We start from the raw sequence: 25030 nt of genomic DNA, 5'->3' as shown, positions 1-25030 counted from the left end.
CTTCCACTTTTCCTCTGAAATATTCCAGATAGAATAACTCAGCTTTTTAAACTCTATCAATTCTGAGTCTTTGTTCCTGCCAGGTAAACATGAAACCTTCTGGTATCAGCCATCTGTAATTTATTCCTCTCTTAAGTAACTCTTTGGTCAAAAATAAATATTCTCTTCTTATATCTCTCACTCTTCTCAGTTCCTCTTTCAGTACCACTATTTCTTTACTTTAGTGTTTTCTCTCTTGCCGTATTTGTGATTTAATTATTTTCTTAGTAAATCTGATATTAACTTCTCTTGGTAGTTTATTTCTCATCACATGTCTTGTATAGACAAGGAAGACCTTGGATATTCTTTGGACTGTTAAACGTATATGACCTGGACCGTTTATTGGACTGTGCTATTTCTTAAAGTAAACTTTAACTCAATTTAGTGTATCTGTGTGTGAATGGATAATTATTCATAGCTATTCTCATAAACATTTCCATGTGCATATCCTTGTTACTCAAGGGTTATTCTGTACATATCATAGCATTGGTTATGGGCCCAGAGATATATTGAGAATCAGTGTGAATATACAGTTTCATATTCAGCCAGCTGATCGCGGTTTATTGTGAAACTACCAATGGCACAAGAACAGTCAACCAGTATATCCCAGATAACCCGGTTGGATGGAACAAACTATGTTTCCTGGTTTATGGAGTACAGCCTACTTCTGCGTAAAGATGGATTATGGACTGTAGCTAATAATCCACCAGATGTAACAGCTTGGGACCCATTGAATGATGAAGATAAAAAGAAAATAACTGACTTTAACCAGGATAATGAAAAGGCTTAATTGGACTGACACTGAGTGATCAGCAGTTAGTCCATATTTGTGGGGAAGAATCTGCTGCTAGGTGTTGGGACATTTTGAAGAAGATTTATGTTCGAGATAGTGTGGGTGCACACATACACCTTACACGTAAACTGTTTAGAGCCTGTCTTATAAAAGGTGATGATATGTTATCTCATTTGGAGTTTATGAAAAGGACTTTACAAGAGCTACAAGAAAAGGAGCTGATTTTCTCAGAGTTGCATCAAGTTTACATCACTCTTTCTTCTTTGGATGAAACTTATGATGATTATGTGTCTTCACTGGAAGTTTTAAACAGATGAACTTACATTGACTGGCATAACTGGAAGACTTTTAGAAGAGTCAAGAAGAAGGCAAGATAGAAATCAATGCAGAGAAGGACAAACACAGGAAGAAAAACTGTCTTCAACTGCCTATATTGTTAGGAAATGTTTTTCTTGTGGGGCTAAAGGTCATATAGCCAGATACTGTAAAAAGGGTAAGAAACAGAATGCTATTAATATACAAAGAGCTTATAAGAGCTTATAAAGTTTAGCCATATCAAGTACAACTACAACTGTAAACCATGATATATGGGTAGTTGACAGTGGAGCATCGCAGTGTATAACTAAAAATAAAGAGGTTTGTCAACATGACAAAGAGTAAACAGCATGTATCATTAGCTAATGGATGGAAATTGAGAGCATCTGGAGAAGGTACTGCATATTGTTCATGTATTAATGAACGTTTACCGATGTTATATGTACCTAGAGTGACATTTAACTTGCTATCTGTAAGAGCAATGGTAAAAGCAGGATTTGTTGTAACCTTTCAGGGAGATAAATGTGTAATTGAAAAACAGGGTAAAAGCGTTACTGCAAGATTGGATAATGGTTTGTTTATTATACATGATAATCCATTAATTAATGCTAACTCAGTTTATGAAAACAAAAAGCCTCATGATGAATGTATTCATCTGCTCCATAGACGTATGGGACATATAAATTTCAAAATGCTAAAGAAAACTGTTGAGTTATCTAATGGTATAAAATTAAAACCTTGTACAAAGTATTTAAATTCCAGTGCTTGCAATCAAGAAAAAAGCAACTCCTGCAAATAGGGTAAATGGATTCAAAACCAGTGAACCATTAGAGGTTGTTTTTACTGATATTATCGGACCTAAGAAACCTAGTTTAGGTGGAGCCTGTTACATATTAAGTATAATTGATCATTTTTCCAGATATGGTTTCTGTTATTTAATGAAAACGAAGAAAGAAACATAGCATTTTGTAAACTGGCTAAAATTTTCTGAAAGGAAAAAAACAGAAAGTTATTAGATTAGTAACAGATAATAGAAAATTTGAAGCCATGTTACAGAAAGCTGGCATTGAACATAAGCATTCTGCTCCTTGTAGACCACAACATAACTCATATATTGAACGTAGAGGACAAACATTACAGGCTATGGCTAAAACTATGATTTCGGATTCTGGTTTATCAGAGGAACTTTGAGGTAAAGCAATAATGTGTGCTAACCATGTTTTGAATAACGTAGTGAATTCAATGACTGGTGAATTACCATTTACTCATTGGAATGGAAAAAAGCCAGATCTCAGTTATTTACATACATTTGGAACCCCAGCATGGGTTCATATTCCCACGCAAATAAGGCAAAAGGGACAACATAGAGCGAGACAATTAGATTTTGTAGGTTATGAAGCTAATCATAGAACATTTAGATTTTGGGAGCCAGGTATTACTAATGTATATTGCAGTGGAAGTGCTAAATTTCTGGAGCATGTTGGCTGGAGAAAGCTTGAACAGGAATATAATAAGGTACAGGATAGTGTTGTTGTTGAGACTCCATTGTTTACCGATAATCCTGATGATAATAATATTGATGATAAGATAGTGGAGGAATCCTCAATGGAGGAATCATCAATAGAAGAACCCTCTATGACTGTAGAAGACGAGGATTTGATAGGGGAGGTAAAGGAAGAGGACATGCCAACAACATGTACTGAGTTGCCTAGGAGGTCAACTAGGGAGAGACGTCCACCTGACAGATTTCAAGCAGGCATTGTATGTCAGGTTAATACAGAACCTTCTAACTTCAATGAAATAAAACCGTATCCTACAAAGGATCAGGTAGCTTGGCAGGAAGCTATGAATAGGGAGTTAAAATTGTTAAAGGATTTAGAGGTGTATGAGGATGTAAAGTTACCACCAGGTGAGCATGCAATAGAGGTTGCAAATGGGGGTATAAGATAAAGAGTGGTATGGATGGGACTATTACCCATAAAGCAAGATAAGTTGCTCAAGGATTTGCTCAGTCAGATAAGGACTATGATGAAGTGTTTGCACCTAGTCTGAGAGCAAATACATTGAGAACAGCATTAGTTTGGGCAGCTAAGAATAAATGTAAAATAAACCATGTAGATTTTGAAACTGCATATCTACATGCACCTTTACAATATACCATCTATATGAAAAAGCCATTAGGTTTAAAGGATGATGGAAAAACTGATTATTGGAAAGTAAAGAAAAGTCTTTATGGTCTAAAGCAATCCAGTTATGAATGGAATAAATATATTGTAAAGGAATTAGTTTCAATAGGTTTTGAAGCTGGTATAGCTGATCCTTGTTTGTTCAGAAGAGAAAAAGATGGTTTAATTTCTCTGTTACTGTTATTTATGGATGACATAACAATTATAACTAAAACTGAACAAGAAGCAAATGATATTGTTTATAGATAACAGAAAAAGTTCAGGATTAGAAATTTGGGGGAAATTAAGCATTATTTGGGTCTTGATATAGTGAAAACAAATAAAGGTTTTAAAATTTTGCAAGCCAAGAAGATTAGCCACATTAAAATGCTATAACATGGAGCATTGTAAATCTGCTAAGACACCAATGAGTAAGGAATTTACACATAGTGATATTAAAAGTCCTCCGTGTGCTTAAAGCAGGGCCATGAGCACACACACACACACACACACACACACACACCCCTGCTCCAGCCCTCCCAAAGCACCTCTGCTCCACGTCCTGCGACGGCAAACCATCACTCTGAGTGGGTCGCTGGGGAAGACCAAGGTGAAGGCTAAGAATTCCATGTATAAAAGCACACACACACACACACACACACACACACGCCCCAGCCCTCCCAAAGCACCTCCGCTCTGCGTGCAGCGATGACTGGGGCAGCGGGTGCTCCTGGCCCTGCTGCTTTAAGCACCTCCACGTGCTTAAAGCAGGGCCGTGAGCGCGCGCACACACACACACACACACTCTAGCCCTCCCAAAACACCTCTGTGGGCGGCAGAGGCAGCAGACCTGGCTGCCTCCCATTTGACGGCACTGCTTATGGGCGGCGGCCGGGTCCGCCGCCTGCCACAAGGTAAGGAGAGCTGGGAGAGTACTGTGTGGCGGCTTAGCCGGCCAGCCGAGCCTGGGGATGTTGGGGAGGGCAGCTAGGTAGGCTGGGTGAGGCCCGGGGAGCCCCAGGGACAGTGGGGGAAGGGCAGGCTTACCTATGAGCAGGCAGATTGACTCCGGGCTGTTTCTTTCACCTGCTCTTGCTGGGAGAGCCTCTCCCGGCAGAGGGAAAAGCTTACAAGGCCCCTCCCTTCAGGAAACAGCTCCCGGGCAGCAGAGAGAAATGGGATTCAACCGGGCTGCTTTTCTGCTGCCCATGAGCGAAAGGCAGGCAGCAATGACTGGCCTGGCGGGCAAAAGCAGCTGTAGGCATGTTGCGCATGCGCACAATGTTGCACCTGTGTAATAGGGACTGACTGGGCAGGGAGCGGAGAAGCGGGCAGAGAGGGATGGGGCCAGCCAGGGGGCCATTTTACCAGTTCTCTGAACTACTGGGAGCCCTAACATCCAGTTCTATAGAACCGGACAGAACCGGTAGAATCCCACCCCTGCTTGGAATATCCTAGTAAGCACTGTAGTTCCACACATAAATGTTGGAGGAAATCCTACTAAGGCAATGGAGCTTACTTTTCATCAGACATTCATGAAAATCTGCTGTTAGCCTGGCAGAGGATAAACAATGTCCACTTCTTATTCAGATAAATCTGATAAAAAGTGGCGATGAATAGTTAGCTTCTTATATTTTATCATAAGCTACAATAAACATAAATTATGTAAGGAAAATTTAAATGAGCCTCTATTTTGGGGGGTGGGGGAGCAAACCTTACCTCCATTAGCTGATTTCCCTCCTGTGCATCAGCCTGGAAACCATTTGCAGTGGAGACTGCTTTGTAAGTAGCAATGGATGTTTCACTAGCAGGTCCTGGATGAAATCCAGAAATATTGCCAACCTCTTCGCTAAACATTTGGTTCATATCAAGTGTCAAGGGATGCTCCTCCATAAAAATACTAGAATCAGGAAGACTTTGGTCACCTTCTCTTTCTTCTTCTTCTCCTTGTTCCTCTACAAGACAGCTAATAGGTTCTACTTCAACATCTTCTTGCCCTGAATCTCTCTTGTGGGTTTGCTCTTCCATGCTGGCTGATGTGGGTTCCCCCTTGAAGTGTGCAATTGTTTTCCTAATAATTATTTTCTCTCTGGGCTTCCCTGTAAGAAACAAGTATTTTTATTCAGCTTTATTCCACAGATCTATAGCTGGGATTAAAATTACCCTTTGTAACTCATTTGTGGGGGATGACTTCACAGAGATTTTAAAATTATTAATTGTAGGATTAAGCCTATGCTACAGAGAATTGCGTAATAGTACACAATTCACAGGCATTTGGGAACAAAGTGATAAAAACAATTGAGTTTTTTTGTTCCCCAAATCTATACCTTAAGAAGGAACCTTGTCCCACCTGTCTCCCCCCAGATCTGTTGAAGCATCAGCACCTTATCTGCTCTTATACTTTTATTTTATAAAATGGGCAATCAGCCCACCAAAGCTTTCCATTAAGAGAATTTATCCAACAGATCATTAGGGCTGAGCATACTTAGAAAATTAAGTACCTTAGAACTCACAGGCGAGCAGCACCTCTCCCAGCTATTCATTAAAGCAGCTGGTCTTTAGGTTTCTGTCTCAGCCTCGAAAAATGTAACTGGTTAAAAAAAAAAAACCACTGAAGTCCATGAGCTTGTCAAAAACCCCACATCTGAAAAAGCCTGAAAAAGATGTGCTGATTTATCATGTCACCCAGAGGTGCTACTCTCATGTAAATTCTGAAGTATTTCCCCAAAAACATTTTTGAAATATTCGATCCAATTAACTGCTTTTTTGTATGTGGAAGGAGAGTGAGTCCTTCTATAGTGCTTTATTTGTAAATGATTTGGAATTTCCTTTTGTACTTTAAATGGTGCTCTATCGTTATTCGGCAAGAGATCTGACTGATTCACACAATCTTTTTAATGCTTACAACGGTGTTCCTTCCCCAGAGGCTTCAACAATGATATCCAATAGAAGAGAATATACATAGCTCAGAGTTGATGGTCCTTGGTGGTCTCTGAGCTGGTTATTGATCGCAGATGTTTTATACCCAACTAAGTAACATCATCAGTGCCCTAGTCTACCAATGACTTCTTTATAGTAGTGGCCAGAAAAACTAAAGAAAAACCAGGAAGCTTCATCAGGAAAGGAGACTGATGATGGCATAAATGTGCTAAAATCTTGCCCCTGCCAATTTAAATGAGTATTTTCAACTTTAGAAAAATAATGCAACTAAATATAATCTCACTAAAGCTCCTTGCTTACTGGTGGATAAACATTTTCCCAGTTTTCCTTCATTCATTTCTTGGCTAATTTTCTTTCCATTTACCTTGAACTTGACAAAGGGTTACTTTTGGTAAAGCAGATTACATGGCTACCAATCTAGCCCTTGCTTATTGAGAAACTGTTAGAAAATTCTGTCATTCTTCTCCACCCCCCTGTAATTGTTGATATGTAATAGCAAAGTCATACCTACAACAAACTCCTTTTGACTTTGGTATTTCTTTTTCTTCAAACTCTTTTTTTGTTTTTTCAACCCATCTCCAGCTTTCTGTATTGGCTGTTTTTTTGGTCTTTCACTCCTTTTGCTCTTTAAAACATCTTCAGCCTGCAAACAAGAAAAGAAGAATCAGATATAGACCTTTCCTTTTTAATGTCACCCTACCCTCTGTCTGGGAACCGAGTGCATGAACAAAAGTAGAGGCTGGGCCTAATCCAATTCATCCTTATTGGAATTTTTCCAGAAAGGAGCATCTTTTTCTCATCTGCACTGAGCATCTCTGACGTGAACTGCATCAATCTACTGATTGACCAACCAACTACCAACCTTCCTATGTCTATTGACAATTAAAGGATAAATAATAAACGAACCACTGCTGGGAGAAAGAATACATGAAGCATCTCCACAAGATCTAAGAAGCCCAGAAAGCCACATCTAGGACAGAATGGTAAGAGAAAAGGGAGAAGTTGCAAGGGAAAAGGCAAATGTTTCATGACAATTAAGGGAGATTAACATGAGTGTTGCCTTCCAGCAATACTAAAGCCAACCTGGAAACTCACATTATACATTTGCCAAATTCTAGTTTTTCTAAAAGTGATGAGATAATGGTGCTCTGAAATTTATTACCAAATAGATCCATGTCACCAAATCCAGCTGTTTCTCTCCTTCCTCCCTATATCCCCAATAACCCAGGTCCAGATCAGTTTTGTTTGTGTTTCAGGCACAAGATGCAAACCCCAGCCCATACCTGTTTCAGACGGGCAACCCCAGCTGGCTGGCTGGTTGACTCTGACAATGCTGTCATATCTTCTTCCATGCCAAATATTTCAGAAGCATACAGGTCAATTCTTGGATTCTCCATAACTTCTTCATGGTAATCAAAAGGTTTTATGGAATCATATTCAGGATTTGGAGCTTGCCTTCTTTGATAATACAATTAGGGGATTATGTTTAGGTCAGATAAACTCTTAGAAAGCTCTCTCCCAAGCATATAATCTTTCTTCCACCTTGTAAAATTAGCAAAATCAATCAAAGGACAGATAGCTTTGATTGACCTTTTCCTAGTACTGTTCTCTTAGTATTTACTTCCAATTGCTAATACTTCTTGAGCTATAACTCAGGAATGAGCCCTATCCTGTCTCCTCATTTCCTGGGAAAAGGAAAAAAAATATTTATGTAATATTAATGGACCTCTCAGGACTCACTTAAGTTGATAGTTGCAGAAATATTCTGCTCGTTGTTCTCAACCTTTCCTTCAACACCTTTAAATACCTTTTGTGGCTATGGACCCCCAATACTTAACTCAAAATTTAAATCCTAACACTTCTTCAAGCCTTCACAGGCTCCCAGTGACCCCCCCCCGGGGTCCTCAGACTATAGGTTGAGAACCCCATTAAAATGGTTCTACCCCATTTTAATCTCTTAATTTCCCAAAAGGTCTTTTCAAAGCCTTGGGAAGCACTACCTGGTTTAATTCCCTAAAATTACTGCACATTCAGCCTGATGGAGTCTTTGTAATCTTGCATTATATGAAAATATGGTGGGTGGAAATAGTTAGTCCTGAAAGGCCACCTTTTTTGAATCCACATAAATACAGGATAAATTATGTGGCCCAAGGTGGTTGAAGAGACCCTAAGATTTTTGATAATGTTTGATGAAAGTACCTTGTTTGACAAAAAAAAGCCTTGTTTGTTTGCTTGTTCATTTATTACTGGTGTTTTTATGTAGCTCTACTCTAAAACAGGGGTGATTTCATTGAGAACCACATCAGGGTTGTGTTTGACCTTGGGGGGCTGGGGTGGGCATGGCTGGGGTATGTGAAGCCAGCTTCATGTCACTCATCTTGGGGGCACCTGTGGTGGCCTGAGTGCTCTGCCAGCAAAACAGGCTCCCAAACTTTGTTTTCAGCTGCAACAACTTCCTGCATGCCTCTGCCAGTGAAAACGGAGTTCGGGAGGGCCACGGGAGCACCGCAGGCTGGTCCTTTGCTGTTTCCAGGGCGGCCTTGTGGGCCAGCCCTAATTAGCCCATGGCCGGATTAGGCCCCCAGGCCTTGAGTTTGATGCCCCTGCTCTAAAAGAACTCTGAGTAGTTTATGGCAAAGATAATAACATTATAATAATATGAACCAATAGAGATAGAGCTTAAAAAGAAATCCAACCTCCCCCAAATATTGAAAAGTTGACTGTTCTTAGCTATTTTAGCAATGTAGCACCTACCAGATACATTGGACAATAGTTCTCAAAACTGGCAGCCAATTTAGACAGTCTGGAATTCTAGAGTTTGTAGTTCAATATAGTTGGAGTGTCTCTGTTAGGAATGATAGTCACCTAACAGTTGGGTTGGAAATATATAAACCAGGATAGTCATTTAATACTGTATCTTTAAGAGAATGCTGTAATTGTGATTGGCTGAGGTTCCTCCAACGGCCATAAGATGGAGCCAGAAACCTGGTTTCTTTCTCCTTGCATTTCCTGTTTTGCCGTTTTGCCTGATCGTCGTTCTGCTTGGATTGCTATGAGTCTTGCAACTGTTAGCAAACTCCGTTTACTGAACTCTGTTTATGATACTTGACTTTGTTTTTGGATTATCCCTGGACTGATACTAACTGCTTTAACCGTGTATGATTTGGACTGTTTGTTGGACTTTGTTTACCCGTTTACTGGAAGTAAAACCTACATTTTACTATTCAGTGTATCTGTATGCTGGTCGGGTGTTATTCAGCATCACTCTCACTATGTTTCCCTGAATGTACTCATTCTCCTAATGGGGAATACCTCAACAGTCTCAAAAACTACTAGTTGGAAAATAGACAAATATACAACCATCTACACATTATACCTACATAGTATACAGTATATACCTCTCAGGTATCTAAGTAAATCTTTTAACTATTGACAAATTAAAATGTTTCTCCAAGTTTGCTGATGCATCAGGTCTATGTGCTTGACTGTCTTATTTTCCTACGCTGAGCTCTTCTACAAGTTAGTAGCTGTCCCATATACTTACATTTCAGATGTATAAACCTTCAAATGAGCAAGATGTGGTTCATAGTGGAAGAGATTAGTTGATTGATCTGAGAAATCTAATTGTTTGCCTTCATCTACAAAGGAAGAGGGGTGGTAAAAGAGCTACATTTTTAGCAGATTACATTTTGAATCTTGGCAAGGAACCAGATAAACATGCAAATCATCAGCCAGATAACTCATCCCTTTCTGAGAAAGTTGGCCCTTCCATTAAGCAGAGTGAAGTGACCTTCTCAAGCAACTGATCCTGGTATCATGAACAGCAGCAAATTGTTAGTAATTTAATGTGGTGTTTACTATATTGTATTTGCTCAGCATGAGAGGGAATGTTGTGGCCTCATTTGCCAAAATTAGATGGCAAGGATTTCTAAATATCTATTTCTAATATAAATTAGAACCTATTAAAGTTGACTTTGTTTCTATGCTAGTCACATAAATAGATCCCCTAACAGATGGGATTAGACGAAACTTTATTTATCTAACCCTAACCCCAATCTAAAAGCTTAAAATGATTTCTTCAGCTGGCCTTATAAAGGCGGAGTTTTTATGTCTTTTGCTTTCTGTGACATTACCTCTATCATGTGAAAATGCTAACTGACTGCATGGGAGCAATTTTTTAGAGTGAGCTTCTGAGGAGAAGAGTGCTACTGTCTGGAATAATTACAATTACTTTTGTTAATTCATGTATAACTACAAGAGCATTGCATGGCAAAAAACAACAACAACACCTGGCAATGCTAGCTTTAAAAATGAAGTCTCCAAATCTGCAGCATTCAGCCAAGGGGTTCCTTGCAATAGCATGAAACATCTGGAAGGAAGCAGCTTTGCCATCCCTACTCCCTATGTGTACACAAAGTGCAGTGAGTTGTAGCTTTAAAAATGAACTCTCTGAAGGATTTTCCTTTTTTAAAAAAGCTAAATTTTACATGTTTTTTTCTGCCTATACTACTTGAGGAAATCTGGGAATTGAAGTTTACATATCTTAAAGGTATCAAGGTTGAGAAATACTGGACTAGACCAAAATCCTAAACTGAACAGTCTTAGTCTAATATGTTAACAATGAGCTATTACCAACAGAGGGAGCTCTTGATCCAAGAATAATACAAATCATACATGTTTCCTCAACCCCTTGATTTACAAGGGAAAAGGAGAAGATGCAAAGCTTTTGTATTAAGTCACCTGACTCAGTTTGATATCCTTCAGGTGTATAACATTACAAATCCCATTTCATCTAACATCATTTCTGCCCAGAATGACAACAGGGGTTAGTTAAAACCTAAAAGAACTAAGAGACATCTAGTAAGGAAATATTGTTTTAAAGAAATACAGACATTAGTCTCCTTACAATCTTTGGAGTTATGACCAGGGGTGGGATTCTACTGTTCGGACTGGTTCTGTAGAACCAGTTGTTATGATTCTGTGCAGTTCAGAGAACTGGCAAATCATGCCCCTGGCTGGCTCCTTCCCTTCCCTCCCCTCCCCGCCTAGTCAGTCCTTATCGCGCATGCACGACATTACACGCATGCCCAACATCGCTGACTGTATTCTCCCTGCCCAGTCACTCCTTAAGGTATTTCTTTCCCCCCTCCTGATGATCAGCTGTTCTGATGATCCCTCTTGCTCTCTTAATGCTTTGCCCAGGAGCCCCAAAAATGGAGTGCAGGGGGGAGCTGCCCACCACCCCTGTGCTCCATTTTTTGCCTTTCTGGGCCCCAGGGAAGCTTCCTGGAAGCAAAAACGTCCCTCCTGAGGCCCAGGAGGCCCAAAAAAAACAGGGGGAGGGGGGGGTGATAGAAAAAAAGAAAAGAAGACACACCCACCCAGTCACATGGCCATGCCTACCTAGCCACGCCCACAGAACTGGTTGTTTAAAAATTTGAATTCTACCCCTGGTTTTGAACTTTTGCTATTATGAATAAACCTGTCCACAATTCCAACCTACAAGGTCCCAAAAGTTGAGAGTTTTCAGTGTGATGCATATCTATGCTTGTTTGGACTTGCAATATATACATTTACAAACAGCCACTTGGAACATAACCTCTCTTTATAAATAGAGCACTCTTTGTACTAAAATATATTTTGAAGCATTCTGTTCCTCTGACTCTGTTGTACCATGTAACTGGTATAGAAGAAGTTGGTCAAAAGAAACCAGCTACAATTTTATACACTGTTTTCAGTAGCCTCTTAGATAAATTATGAGCACTATAGAACAGGGCTGTCAAACTGCCAGCCCATGGGTTGGATGCACCATGTGCTAGCCATGCCCACTCCCAGTTTAATGAAGTGGGGGAAGTCCCTATATGTCACATGATGCTGCTGTGACTCCGTGAGTTTGACACCCCTGCTATAAAAGATCTTACACTGACTCTGAAGAAAGAACTATTGAATTTAGTGTCTTGTCAATGGGCACAAGATTTCATTCTGAAGGTACTGATCTTTACACAAAAATATGGAGAATCATTTTTTGTGTGCAACCTTAGTGTGCCCCCTGCAAAAAGACAAAACAATTCTTCAACAGAGACCTCAAGACTTCTTGCTATTTAAAATTGTCTGTCCAATTTCAATGGATTGTGGATGAGGTTCAAAACTAGGAAAAACATTAGAAACAACTAAAACATTAAATCAGCTAAAAAATTAAATTAGCTAAACACATTAAATAATATGAACAGCCAAACATTAAATCAGATGAAAAGTCCAATAAATAAATAACCATTTAATGTGTGGCAGCTGGTAATATCTGATGTATAGTAGGTGTGGTTGCAAGAAGAAGAAGAAGCATAAATCACAGTTATTTTTAGCCAGCAGAGCTCTGGAATATATAACCATATCTTTCTAGCCTATTGGAAGTCATTGTTCTTATGGTTATCACTACACAGCAGCTCCAGGGAGCCCAGAGAATGTCACCAAATTACAGGTAGAGGACTGTCTCCCAATGGTGGCCTGTTTGTGAGAACCTGCTCCTCCTTATCAGCACTTAGAGAGATGGCAAGTATCCCTTGTGCAATAGATTTAAAGTCAGAATCTTCTGTTTAAATTAGCTCTGTAGCCTCATCCTGCATGTGATAAATAGGCTATTTAAGAGATAGACACTTTCATTTGTAGTCAGGCTTCCCAGGGCTATCACTAGGACAAAGATATTGTAGAAAATGGAGAATCCTAACTACACTTCAAAGGTATTTTGGCACACAGAGTGATGGAATATTTTGATTGCTTCACCATGTACCCAGATAATTGCCAAAAATGAGGGGGGGATATGTTGCAGATATGTCTAAATGGCAATAAAACAATGAGGCACTGAGTTAGACTTTGGACTGTTTGAAATCTAATTGGGGAGTGGGGAGACTTTATGGCATCCTGCTCTGTCATTTTCACATTTGCCTGGCTGTTTGCCAGGCACGACTTGTAAGGCAGGAGATGGGAAGATCCCATAGGAGGGGCACATGATATGGCTCCTTCTGGTGCCAATGCTGGTGAGGCAGAAATCTGTCAGAAGTGACTCCTAATTTCTGATTGATGGAACTGCAGAGCAACTTGCTTCCCACAAACATCAATCTCCTGCCCAAAGTAGTAGAAGTGACATGAAGAATTTGTGTAAATGATAACAACCTGGATAAAATCAAAGTATTCTAGTTCCATTCCTCTGAGGATCACAGTGACAAAAATACAAGAGTTCTTACTCAATATGCAAAATAATTTGGAGATTAGTTAATAAGGCAGGACTTATGTGTAAGCTGTCTTTAGAAGGCAAAAATAGGTTGTCTTCAAATATTCTGAAGTTTAAACAGGAAGCAAATCAAGAATAGTTCAATAACATAACAATATACAGTAACAAAAAGCATTTAAAAAAAATCTAAAGTGGGTTCATGGTTTGTTGTTTAAAAAAGGCCATCGCACTATTGTTTAATTTATATGTGTAAAATATCGCTATTTTACTGATGAATACTGGCTGGTGCAAAACATTGAAAAGCAAACTGTTTATGGATAAGGACTGAAACAGATTTGACACCAAGTCAAGTAACTGTTTCTGGATAAGGATGGAGACATTTGACCAAGGTCGCATCATGCTCTCTCTTCCCAGCATGGATTTGTATTGATGTACAATGTATTATGCATACACAGACACCCTCATTATGTATTTAACACACTACTATATGCATTTGGAAACTTTACAAGTCCAGATCCAAGAACCAATCACCATAAGGGGGCATATTGGTGGCATCCATTTATAACATTTCTTGCTGTAAGAAATTAGGGAAGCTCTATTTAAACAGAGCCTAAGGGCCCTTCCCCATTGCAGAGTTAAAAATCTATCTACCCATTCATCAATCAGCAAAAATTAACTGCCTTCATGGCCGATCCTTATCCTGCATTTGTTGTCTAAATTCTGAGTCACTGTCAAATAATGCTGTCTTGATTGTGGGTATGCAAATGTATGGTAAATAAGGCATGTGTTGTTGACTCATCAGTTTTGCTGCTTTCTCTCTTTAGGCACATCACCAGGGACAAGAAAGTCAATTTTAGTCTGTGGTAGAAATGAGGCATGTCTGATTGCAGATTTCCTACCAACCTCTCCAAGTTCCTTGCTATATATCCCTCCTCCTGCACCCTATTCAGTTATAGGACTGGAAGGGAGGGGAGGACCTATTCCCCCATTAGTTGAAATTGTCAGCAATTGCTTCTCTATCTTCACCAGTCACTGTCTTCCCTGATGTAAAGGGTGATGAAGAATAGCAGATTTTACACACCTTGAGGTGCCCTTAGATTTTTAAATCTTCGTCACACCTATCTTTTCCAAGATATCTGAAGAACTAGAAAAGTCAGTTGACAGATGTGCAGATTCCCTCCCTTGGGCTTTATTGGGCTAGCTGTTGCAGGAAGAAGAAAAGGAAAATACTAACACAAAATGAGCTCTTTGGATACAACTCTGTAGGGAGTTTTCAGAAATTGTCTCACTGTTATAGGCTTATCTTACTCACAAGAATCTCTCTGTGTGAAGTTCAGAAGTAGTAATCAACTAGAGATAAAGCCCAAGTTCCACACAAAGGTGTGCTTTAGGAACTTCCCTGGTGTGAGCAATGGGTAGCTGGGGTTGTTAAGCAGTTTAGCTAACAAATGTTGAAAAATCACAGATCAAGAGAATGAAATTCCCCTGTTAATACACTGCACCAATTCTTTAGCACTGCCAGCAGCAGAAGAAAACTGTCTTTGGTTAGTTACTGTCTGATATGTACAAACAGGCCTTAGCTCCCGTCCCATAACAATCTAATTTAAATTTTGTTTTTCTTTTCTAAAAACTAACATTGTCATTCCTTAGCTGCACTTTTATATTGTGACGTCTATTCTGAGTTGAGATTTCAGCTGTGGCTGGATCTGGCTGGAAAAAACATACATAAAAGACTGAATTATGTTTATATAAGATAACTGTACAAATTAAGCACAAGGAATCTCATCTGTTCTAGATCCAGGTACCTGTAATACATTTCACAAATAAACCCATCCCATTTTTACATCAGAGTATTTCTTATTGATCCTTTTTTGAGCAGAATATTGAAAAACATTTCTAAATGTTCAAAAACTGCAAAAGTAATAAATAACTAATTTTTAATCTGCATATGAGTTCAGGATAGGCATATGAAACTAAATCTTATCAGACTTTATACAACTTCTGATTGACAGGCATGACACATCTGTTGTGAAAGGAGTATGTACCAAGTGCCATTCTGCTCTAAGATAAATGGAGAAATTGTGACTGCTAATATTTTGCTTTGATTACTATAAAATATGGCTTGTTTAATCCAGGTAGCTAGGATTGTAAAATCCTATAAACTATAAACTATAATTTTCAAACTACAATGACTAAGATCACACAAGAGGTTAAAGTAAAAGACTAATCAATCTCATGTTGGTTTAATGCAATATATGAACTATGCAGTGGTGGGATTCAAATTTTTGTTACTACCGGTTCTGTGGGCATGGCTTGGTGGGCGTGGCAGGGGAAGGATACTGTAAAATCCCCATTCTCCTCCCACCCCACTAATCTGCTTTCCAGCTCCGTTCTCGTGTGCAGGGCAACAAAAGAAGACCCAGCCAATTAGCTGGGACTTGGGAGGGAGAGAGTAGATGGGGGCAGGGCCAGTCAGAAGTGGTACTTTGAACTACTCAAAATTTCCACTACCAGTTTTCCAGAACTGGTCAGAACCTGCTGAATATCACCTCTGGAATTATGTCAGTATTGTTGGTGTATATTGTGGAGAAAAATGATATAAACAGGCAAACACCCCCCCCCCCCACACACACACACATTCAAAGTGCTCTACTGTAAGTTCTTATCTGCACTCAAATACTTGTCGGTTCTTAAACAAAACTGGCTTTTTAGTCAATATTCCCTGTGTTTTAGTCCAGTTCATATAAAATGTGTCGCTGGTTTGCACAGGTGTTTGTATTATTATATTGTATTTTTTATGTACACTGAGAACATATGCACCAAAGACAAATTCCTTATGTGTCCAATCATTGGCCAATAAAGAATTCTATTCTATCTATCATCAATTCATAGTGTCAAGTGGTCATTGCTACTAACAAAACCACCTCCCTACAGCCCAAATGCTAGTATTAAAAATTATTGTTCACAAGATGAAGAGTACTGAAAGAAATCTAATTTGATTTCACAAGGAAAGAACAGGAACACTCATTATTAGCATCAATAAATGTCAATCTCTTAATCACTCTCTAATTCTTTCAACCTGCAAAGAACTTCTGGGATAAATTAGGGGGAAGTGAAGAGGCTCCAAGAAACAAGGAAGCAGTGCTTAGAACCAGCGCTTCAGCCCAGGTTTCTGAAATGCTGATTCAATGTAATGTATGAATCAAATATAGAAGCCTTTCAGTCATAATTTTCATCATAATTTTGGGAACTGTAAATCCGTGAAGAGTTTAATTATGGTGTCATGCATACACTTCTAGAAACAGGTGACCTTATTTGCACATTACTTTAATTCCTGGCAGACAGGTATATATGGATAGATAAATATGAGCTCTTGCCTAATTAAAATGTTCATAAGCAATTGAGATCGCTGATTGCTTTCACTCTTCTGAAGATGAGAAATAATCAATGGCTCCAGACCCAACTATTCTGATCTTGTTGACATGGAGATATTTTTGAGCTGCTATACAGGTGAAACTCCAAAAATTAGAATATTGTGCAAGAGTTCATTTATTTCAGTAATGCAACTTAAAAGGTGAAACTAATATATGAGATAGACTCATTACAGGCAAAGCAAGATAATTCAAGCCGTGATTTGTCATAATTGTAATGATTATGGCTTATAGCTCATAAAAACCCCAAATCCACAATCTCAGAAAATTAGAATATTACATGCAATCAATAAAACAAGGATTGTACATAGAACAATATCGGACCGCTGAAAAGTATAAACATGCATATATACTCAGTACTTGGTTTGGGCCCCTTTTGCAGCAATTACTGCCTCAATGCGGCGTGGCATGGAAGCTATCAGCCTTCAGCTCTTCTGCACTGTTTGGTCTCATGTTTCTCTTTCTTTTGGCAAGTTTGGTGAGTTTGCTGGCCAATCAAGCACAGTAATCCCACGGTCATTGAACCAGGTTTTGGTGCTTTTGGCAGTGTGGGCAGGTGCCAAGTCCTGCTGGAAAATGAAGTCAGCATCCCCATAAAGCTCGTCTGCGGAAGAAAGCATGAAGTGCTCAAAAATCTCCTGGTAGACGGCTACATTGACCCTGGACTTAATGAAGCACAGTGGACAAACAACAGCAGATGACATGGCTCCCCAAATCAACACAGACTGTGAAGACTTCACACTGGACTTCAAGCATCTTGCAGTGTGTGCCTCTCCATTCTTCCTCTAGACTCTGGGTCCTTGGTTTCCAAATGAGATGCAAAAGTTGCTCTTATCAGAAAAGAGGACTTTGGACCACTGAGCAACAGACCACTTCTGTTTTTCTTTAGCCCAGGTAAGACGCTTCTGACGTTTGTTGTTCAGGAGCGGCTTGACAAGAGGAATATGACATTTGTCCAGGATCCGTCTGTGTGTAGTGGCTCTTGATGCACTGACTCCAGCCTCAGTCCACTCCTTGTGAAAGTCCCCAACACTTTTGAATGGCCTTTTCCTGACAATCCTCTCCAGGCTGCGGTCATCCCTGCTGCTTGTGCACCTTTTTCTTCCACACTTTTCCCTTCCACATAACTTTCTATTAATGTGCTTTGATACAGCACTTTGGGAACATCCAATTTCTTTTGCAATTACCTTTTGAGGCTTTCCCTCCTTATGGAGGATGTCAATGAGGGTTTTCTGCACAACTGTCAGGTCAGCAGTCTTTCCCATGATTGTGCTTCCTACTGAACTAGACTGAGAGACCATTTAAAGGCTCAGGAACCCTTTGCAGGTGTTCTGGCTTAATTAGCTGATTAGAGTGGGACACTTTGAGCCTAGAATATTGAACCTTTTCACAATATTCTAATATTCTGAGATTGTGGATTTGGGGTTTTCATGAGCTGTAAGCCATAATCATCTCAATTATGACACATCACGGCTTGAACTATCTTGCTTTGCATGTAATGAGTCTATCTCATATATTAGTTTCACCTTTTAAGTTGCATAACTGAAATAAATGAACTTTTGCACAATATTCTAATTTTTCGGGTTTCACCTGTATATTCTACATTGTTCTATCACAGCTTAAACCAGTTTGGCTTTGTAATAACTGTGCCCTAGATAACTCACACTCCTCAGAATTCATCAAAGTTTATATTTTGACTGATCTTCCTTTGCAGAAGCTGCTTAAATTTACTGCAAATAAATTGGGATTAGAGTTAATTCCTAAGGGGGATATGCTCAGGCTCTTAATTCAACTTTTTTCCTGATTTATTCTTATACAAACACAAAACAAAACATTATAGCTAATTAGGAAGGATCCTGAGATATTTTGTGTTAAATTCCAGCCTGAAAACGAGTTGTACAACTGATGGCATTTTCTTTGGCTAGTCTAGGGAAATAAAAATCCATTTAACACATGATGGCAGTACAATATATTCAGTGCATCATTGTACATATACCATATGACATTGCTTAGCTAACAATGTCTGTATGGTGAATGTACACATAGACAATTAACACTTGCTTATAGAAACAATTGTTTATAGGGTATGAGTAATATGCAACTAAAAAGCATGAAACTATTTGGCCCATTAAGCAATATCTTCTGATAGCACATAAAAGGTACATTGAGTCAATTGCAGCTCCTGCCATCTGAAATAGTATCCCCTAAGCCAGGTGTGTCACATTCTATTTCATTGAGGGCTGCATCAGGGTTGTGTTTGACCACAGGGGGCTGGAGTGGGTGTGGCCAGGGTGGGCTTGATGTCACTTGTGTCAGGGTGCCAATGGTGAGCCATGCACTCTGCCAGTGAAAACAGGCTCCCGAGCTCCATTTCTGGCTGAGACAGCCTCCTGCCACCCTCTGCCAGTGAAAACGAAGCTCAGGAGAGCTGCATGCGGCCCTTCCGAGCTCTGTTTTCACTGGCAGAGGCACCACAGCCCTCACTGTTTCCAGGATGGCCCTGTAGGCCAGATCTAACACCTCGTGGGCCAGATGTGGCCCATAGTCTTGAGTTTGACACTCCTGCCCTAAGCAACTTGAACAGTCCAACAACCTTGCCAGTCTTTAAAAAAGCATGGAAGACCTGGGTTTTTTATATAATTCTGGGTCAACAAGGTTGTGTGTGAATCTGAGAATGTATTGCTGACCATAATGCTAGGCGAAATCACAGTATAGAAAGCACATCCCATATTTTCAAAATTCTTGCCTAAAACACGATATGGATGACAGGGGAAAAATCATCAAGGAAGCAAAACAATAATTCACATTAAAAAGAAATCCTTATTTTCACATGTCTTTACCCAGCCTTGTTTTTTAACAGAATGATACCTCAGCTTCATTATTAGCATACACTTGCATACACAACACATATATATATGCACATAAACAACATCAGTTTCCCCTTCTAAATAAAATAGCTTAAAGTACTATTTAAACTATTTTAAAGTTTGTCCCAAAGGTACTTTTACAGGGGTAGTGCAAATGTATGTGGAGCCTTCTTGGCTGAATCCCTGTGTCCCTTCACTGATGAAGACAGGCTCAGGCTGTTGGGGATGAGTCTGTGTTGTCAACAGTGAAGGGACACGGGGCAGAAAAGATCTTGCAGCCAAGAAGGCTCCACACACATATGCACTAGTCAAGTGACTCTGAGGACACAGATAAAGTATCTACCAGTGGCCTCAATGACTCTCTAAAAGAATGCAAATGACTAGCTGTCTGCAAGGAGTATAAATCCTTCCATTCCCCACCATCCAGTCAGAGCTGAAGAAATGCCTTCAATGAATGTTTATTATGAATGAAATGACTCAAATGTATATCAAAAAGTGTGACTAAGTATCATCCACACTGTGTGAGGGGTTATGAAAGTCACATTTCAGGTTAATGATAATTGCATGTTATATTTGTTACAGCCCAGTGAATGATGGTAACAATGAGTATAGTAAAAAAATTCTGCAACATTTTAAATGAATGTGATCCATTTAAACATTTTTCCTTTAGGAGACATAAAGGAAAGTGAAAGCGACAGAGTATATAGAAAATGTATTTGTACTCAGAATTCCAAGAGCAAAGGAGAATTGAGATAGTTTGGTGCGTATTTGCTTAGAAAAGGTTAATTGTTTCAAATTTGTTTTTTAAGCATAAGTCTACTGATGGAAAATGGAAAAGAAATGGAACATGTTTGATTTAATTGTTATTTATTTAAATGGTTATGAGGAATAAATGATTTAATTATTTATAATGAATTAGTGAAGGTTACAAGTTTAAAGAAAGGTCCTAAATATGAGGTAGATCATTTTTTTCTAGTGGTGTCAAGAGTAGGTATTTAGGCAAAAAGAATATTGGTAAAAAGGAAAGAAAATAGAGAGAAGCTGCAGACAGAAAAAGTACAATCATTTTATGAAAAATTATTAGGAGAGTGTTTAATATGCCAACTGAATGAAGGGAGATTGGACTCATATAAAAGAATAATTGCTGGAAAAATAGAGGATGACTGACTTCTATTGTACACAGAGAAAAAGACACTTGCAAAGAATGTAATCAAAGAAAGCAAAGAACTGTTAAGAAATGAAAAATTTATTTTGGAAGGGGAGTGAAAAGGGATAAAAAAAAATCCTCCAACAAAGTTAGTGGAAATAAAAAAGACATGGAAATGATCTGGGATGACAGGGAAGTGAGGGAATGCTTCAAGGAATACTTTAGAGATCTATATATGGGATTGATAATATTCCAAAGAGTGAAATTGAAATTAATGCTATAAATGTTACTTTAAAAAAATATGCAAGTGAAGTCATATATGCTCTGAGCACGTTGAAAAATGATATGGTTGCAGTTTAACAGGAGACATATTAAAATAAAGATGTGATTTATCTATGGGATGACTGTGCATTAATGTAATAGCTATGTGAAAGCTGAAGCTGTGCCTGATAATTGGAAGAATATGGTTATTGTTTTCCCATATAAAGAGAAATGTAGCAAGAATGAATGCAAAACTATAAAGAAATTAGTTTATTAAGTGTACCCAGGAATGTGTTTGACAGATTTCTGCCTGAAAGATAACAAGAGAATGAATGTGATGAATGCTGTATGGCTTGATGTCAGATAGTGTATGAGCAATTCAGAGTTTTACTTTTCAGCACCTCATTAAGACATGCATGGATGTGAAATACTATTTACTGCGTGTTTGATTCATATGACAGTGAATAAGCTTGAATTATCAAATAGTTTGTTTAAATACAAAGTTGACGATTGGTTGCTGAATACAGAAAGAGGTGTATTTGATAGAAAGCATGTGAGAATAAATAAAATGCTTAATGAATTATTCAATATTTCCATAATGAGCCAGGAGCAACTCAAAGATATATGGTGTCTCTTTGGTTATTTGTTGTACTGAGGGATACCTGTAAATATATAAGATTTTTTTTTTTTTAGGAAACATTATAGCTACATTTGTCAGGGTACGTTTTACTGTATATGTTGTTGATGCAGTTCTATCCACTGATAATACAAGTTTTCAACTGACTGTATATATAACCAGAATTATTGATCTGAAAAATTAATGTATCATTCACCATGTGCTATAGTTGTGTTTGACAGAGTAAGTGGAATAAATGATTGCAAATTACACATCAGTGGTGAAAAGTAGAATGAGATGAATTTTTATATATTGGTAAAATGTTTATTAAAGATGAGAAAATGGATGAAGAAATGTTAAGATATACAAATGCTAGTAAAACATTAGTAGGTAGCATGGAATTTCATGGAATGAATGTTTGTCACCCCAAAATAGAACACTTCTGCTCACTTTGTTATAGAGCAGGGGTGTCAAACTAGCCACCCATGAGCTGGATGCATCACGGGTAGCCCACCCCAGCTCTGTGAAGGGAAAAAACATTACAATACGTCACATGATAACAATGTGACACCATGAGTTTGACACCCCAGTTATAGAGAAATGAGAATTGGTATGTCAGGAGAAACAAGTTGAATGCAGTGGGAATGGATTACTTAAGAAATGGGTATGGTAAAATAGGGAGAGGTAGAATCAAGAATGAATGGGTGCTGAATAAATATGGATCAAAAAGGTAACCAGAAGGAAAGAAGTATGTTGAAGAGACTCCCTCATAAGAAATGATGAATGAAGATCAAATTGCAAAGCAACTTGAATAGAACAAGAGGAGGGGAAGACTGGGATAGTTACAGTTGGATGGAGCTGAAGCAATTAATCTTCAAAACAAAGACATTAGAAGGTGTTTTTTTTTAAATCAGAGGCAATATATGTGTTGGTATATAAATGTGATTTGTAAGGATAGAATGTATGGAGAATTTGGGAACCATCTGAACATGGTAGGATATGGAAAGTGAGAACTCCTTTGAGTTCTGTTTGTATAATCAGAATGGATATTTACAAATTAGGGATTTCTCAATAGGACTTGTGATGCCTATAGAGGGCAAATGCCTAAGCATGTTGTTTCTGAAGTTAGTTTTGTTGGGTACAGCTGTAACAAAACAATTGATGCAATACAACCAAGTATGCTTTTACAATGAAATCCAATCTATAACACTCAGCAATTGTCCAATTTAAGGGAGTTATCACTATATATGGGTATATAGAACATTACAGCATTAATAACTACAGCATTAATAAACAATATCTAGCGAATACCTTGCACAATGTCATTAGTGTTCCTCTGCTTCATGCTGTGAGTTTGTGACAAACTGGAGTAACCTTTTTCCTCCTCACTCTGCTGTGGGTAGTTATTTCTGCAGAGACCAGTTTGACTTGGCTGATGTCTTTCTCCAAACTCAGCAGAAACACCCTCATTTCCTAGTGCACAAAACAAGATAGCTGTTTTAATTCCAGTTTCTGTTCCTGAAGCAAGAATAAATACTTTATGAGGGAAACTGAGGTAAATTTACCTGTGATGACTTCGTGATTTTCAAAGCCAACCCCATTTCTTGGTAAATGTTGAGTCTGTTGAGTTAGCGGAAGTTCCTTTTTAAAAAGATAAGCAACATTTTTTGCAAACAAGTTATGTTATTCTCTTGACTCTTTAATAAGGTATGTGCTGGGGAAAACAATATGGCCCACTGTCTTGTGCTGAGCACTTACAGCACATAAAATAACAACATTCTTAGAAAGGTTCATCCTAAGTCCTTTCCTGCAAACTATATTTCGATCACCTCAGCAGTTTAGGTAGTGCTTTTTCATTTCTGCACTATAACAAGTCATTTTATATATGCTATTGAGTTTTCTGCTTCTTGTGGAACAAAGTGCTAGAGATCCAGTAAATATTTTACCTTACCTTTATGTTTTCATGTTTTAATTTAATTTCATACACAGATAGTATTCAACTTATGACTATAATAAGCCTGACAATTATGGCTGTAAATCATGGCAGTTGTAACTGGGTCATCATGTGACTGACCCGATTTTATGAACTTTTTTTGTGGCACTTGTAAAATGAACATCACAGTCATTAAGTGAATCCATTTTTCATTATAGGCATTTTTTTTTGCCAAAAATCAGTGAGAAACATTGGGTTTTGGCAAAAAATGTCATAAATCATTTTGTAAATGAGAGCCACTCAACCATTGCTAGACTCGTCGACTGGAAGGCTGGAATTAGACCTAAGTACCATGTAATGGAGTGAGCTTCCATTACTTCCATTAGACCAGCAAAATACTGTGGACATAATATATTTAGATTTCAGCAAGGCATTCGATAAAGTAGACCACAACCTACTTCTTAGTAAGCTAGAAAAAGGTGGAATAGATAGCACCACCACTAGGTGGACTCGCAACTGGCTGGCAAACCATACTCAACGAGTAGTCCTTAATGGGTCTAACTCTACATGGAGGGAAGTAAGCAATGGGGTGCCACAAGGTTCCATCTTAAGCCCAGTACTCTTCAATATCTTCATTAACTACATAGATGAGGGAATAGAAGGGGAACTTACCAAATTTGCAGATGATACTAAGCTGGCAGGAATAGCTAACACCCAAGAAGATAGGCTCAAGATCCAGATGGATCTTGACAGACTAGAACCTTGGGCTGTATCTAATAAAATGAAATTCAATACAGAGAAAAGTAAAGTCCTACACTTAGGCAAGAAAAACCAAAAGTACACATATAGACTGGGTGAAATCAGGCTCAATAGCAATAACTGTGAGAGGGATCTTGGAGTCTTAGTGGACAACCAGCTAAATATGAGCCAGCAGTGTGCAGCAGCCACCAAAAAAGCTAATGCAATCCTAAGTTGTATTAACAGAGGGATACAGTCAAGATCAAGGGAAGTACTAATATCACTCTATAAAGCCTTAGTAAGACCACATCTAGAGTACTGCATCCAGTCCTGGTCACCACATTATAAAAAAGATGTTGAGGCTCTAGAAAAAGTACAGAGAAGAGCAACCAGGATGATTAGGGGACTGGAGACTAAAACATACAACGAACGGTTGCAGGAACGGCTTGGCTAGTCTAGTAAAGAGAAGGACCAGGGGAGACATGATAGCGGTCTTCCAATATTTGAGGGGCTGCCACAGGGAGGAAGGGGTCAAGCTATTTTCTAAAGCTCCTGAAGGC

The 25030-nt window shown here is 38.7% G+C and overlaps 1 protein-coding gene and 1 long non-coding RNA gene across 3 annotated transcripts in view; one reads left to right on the top strand and one right to left on the bottom strand.

The window, feature by feature from the left end:
- KIAA2012 (KIAA2012 ortholog) overlaps positions 1-25030 on the bottom strand; it is a 140390-nt gene that overhangs the window by 27223 nt on the left and 88137 nt on the right. For both annotated transcript variants that reach the window (XM_087949790.1, XM_087949797.1), the window contains exons 13-18: positions 23365-23440; positions 23111-23272; positions 9797-9890; positions 7536-7710; positions 6760-6895; positions 5032-5411 (exon numbers count right to left, since the gene is read on the bottom strand). In XM_087949790.1, coding sequence (XP_087805916.1) covers positions 5032-5411; positions 6760-6895; positions 7536-7710; positions 9797-9890; positions 23111-23272; positions 23365-23440 — 1023 coding nt within the window. The remainder of the gene's footprint in view (positions 1-5031; positions 5412-6759; positions 6896-7535; positions 7711-9796; positions 9891-23110; positions 23273-23364; positions 23441-25030) is intronic.
- LOC148133098 (uncharacterized) overlaps positions 1-25030 on the top strand; it is a 704593-nt gene that overhangs the window by 669474 nt on the left and 10089 nt on the right. The gene's annotated exons all lie outside the window — the stretch shown is intronic.

Source organism: Notechis scutatus, chromosome 1 (assembly GCF_049901735.1).
Source record: "Notechis scutatus isolate UNSWTSFEM ecotype Mainland chromosome 1, rNotScu1.2, whole genome shotgun sequence".
In the NCBI taxonomy this organism is placed as follows: domain Eukaryota; kingdom Metazoa; phylum Chordata; class Lepidosauria; order Squamata; family Elapidae; genus Notechis; species Notechis scutatus.
This window is presented reverse-complemented; position numbering and strand designations above follow the sequence as displayed.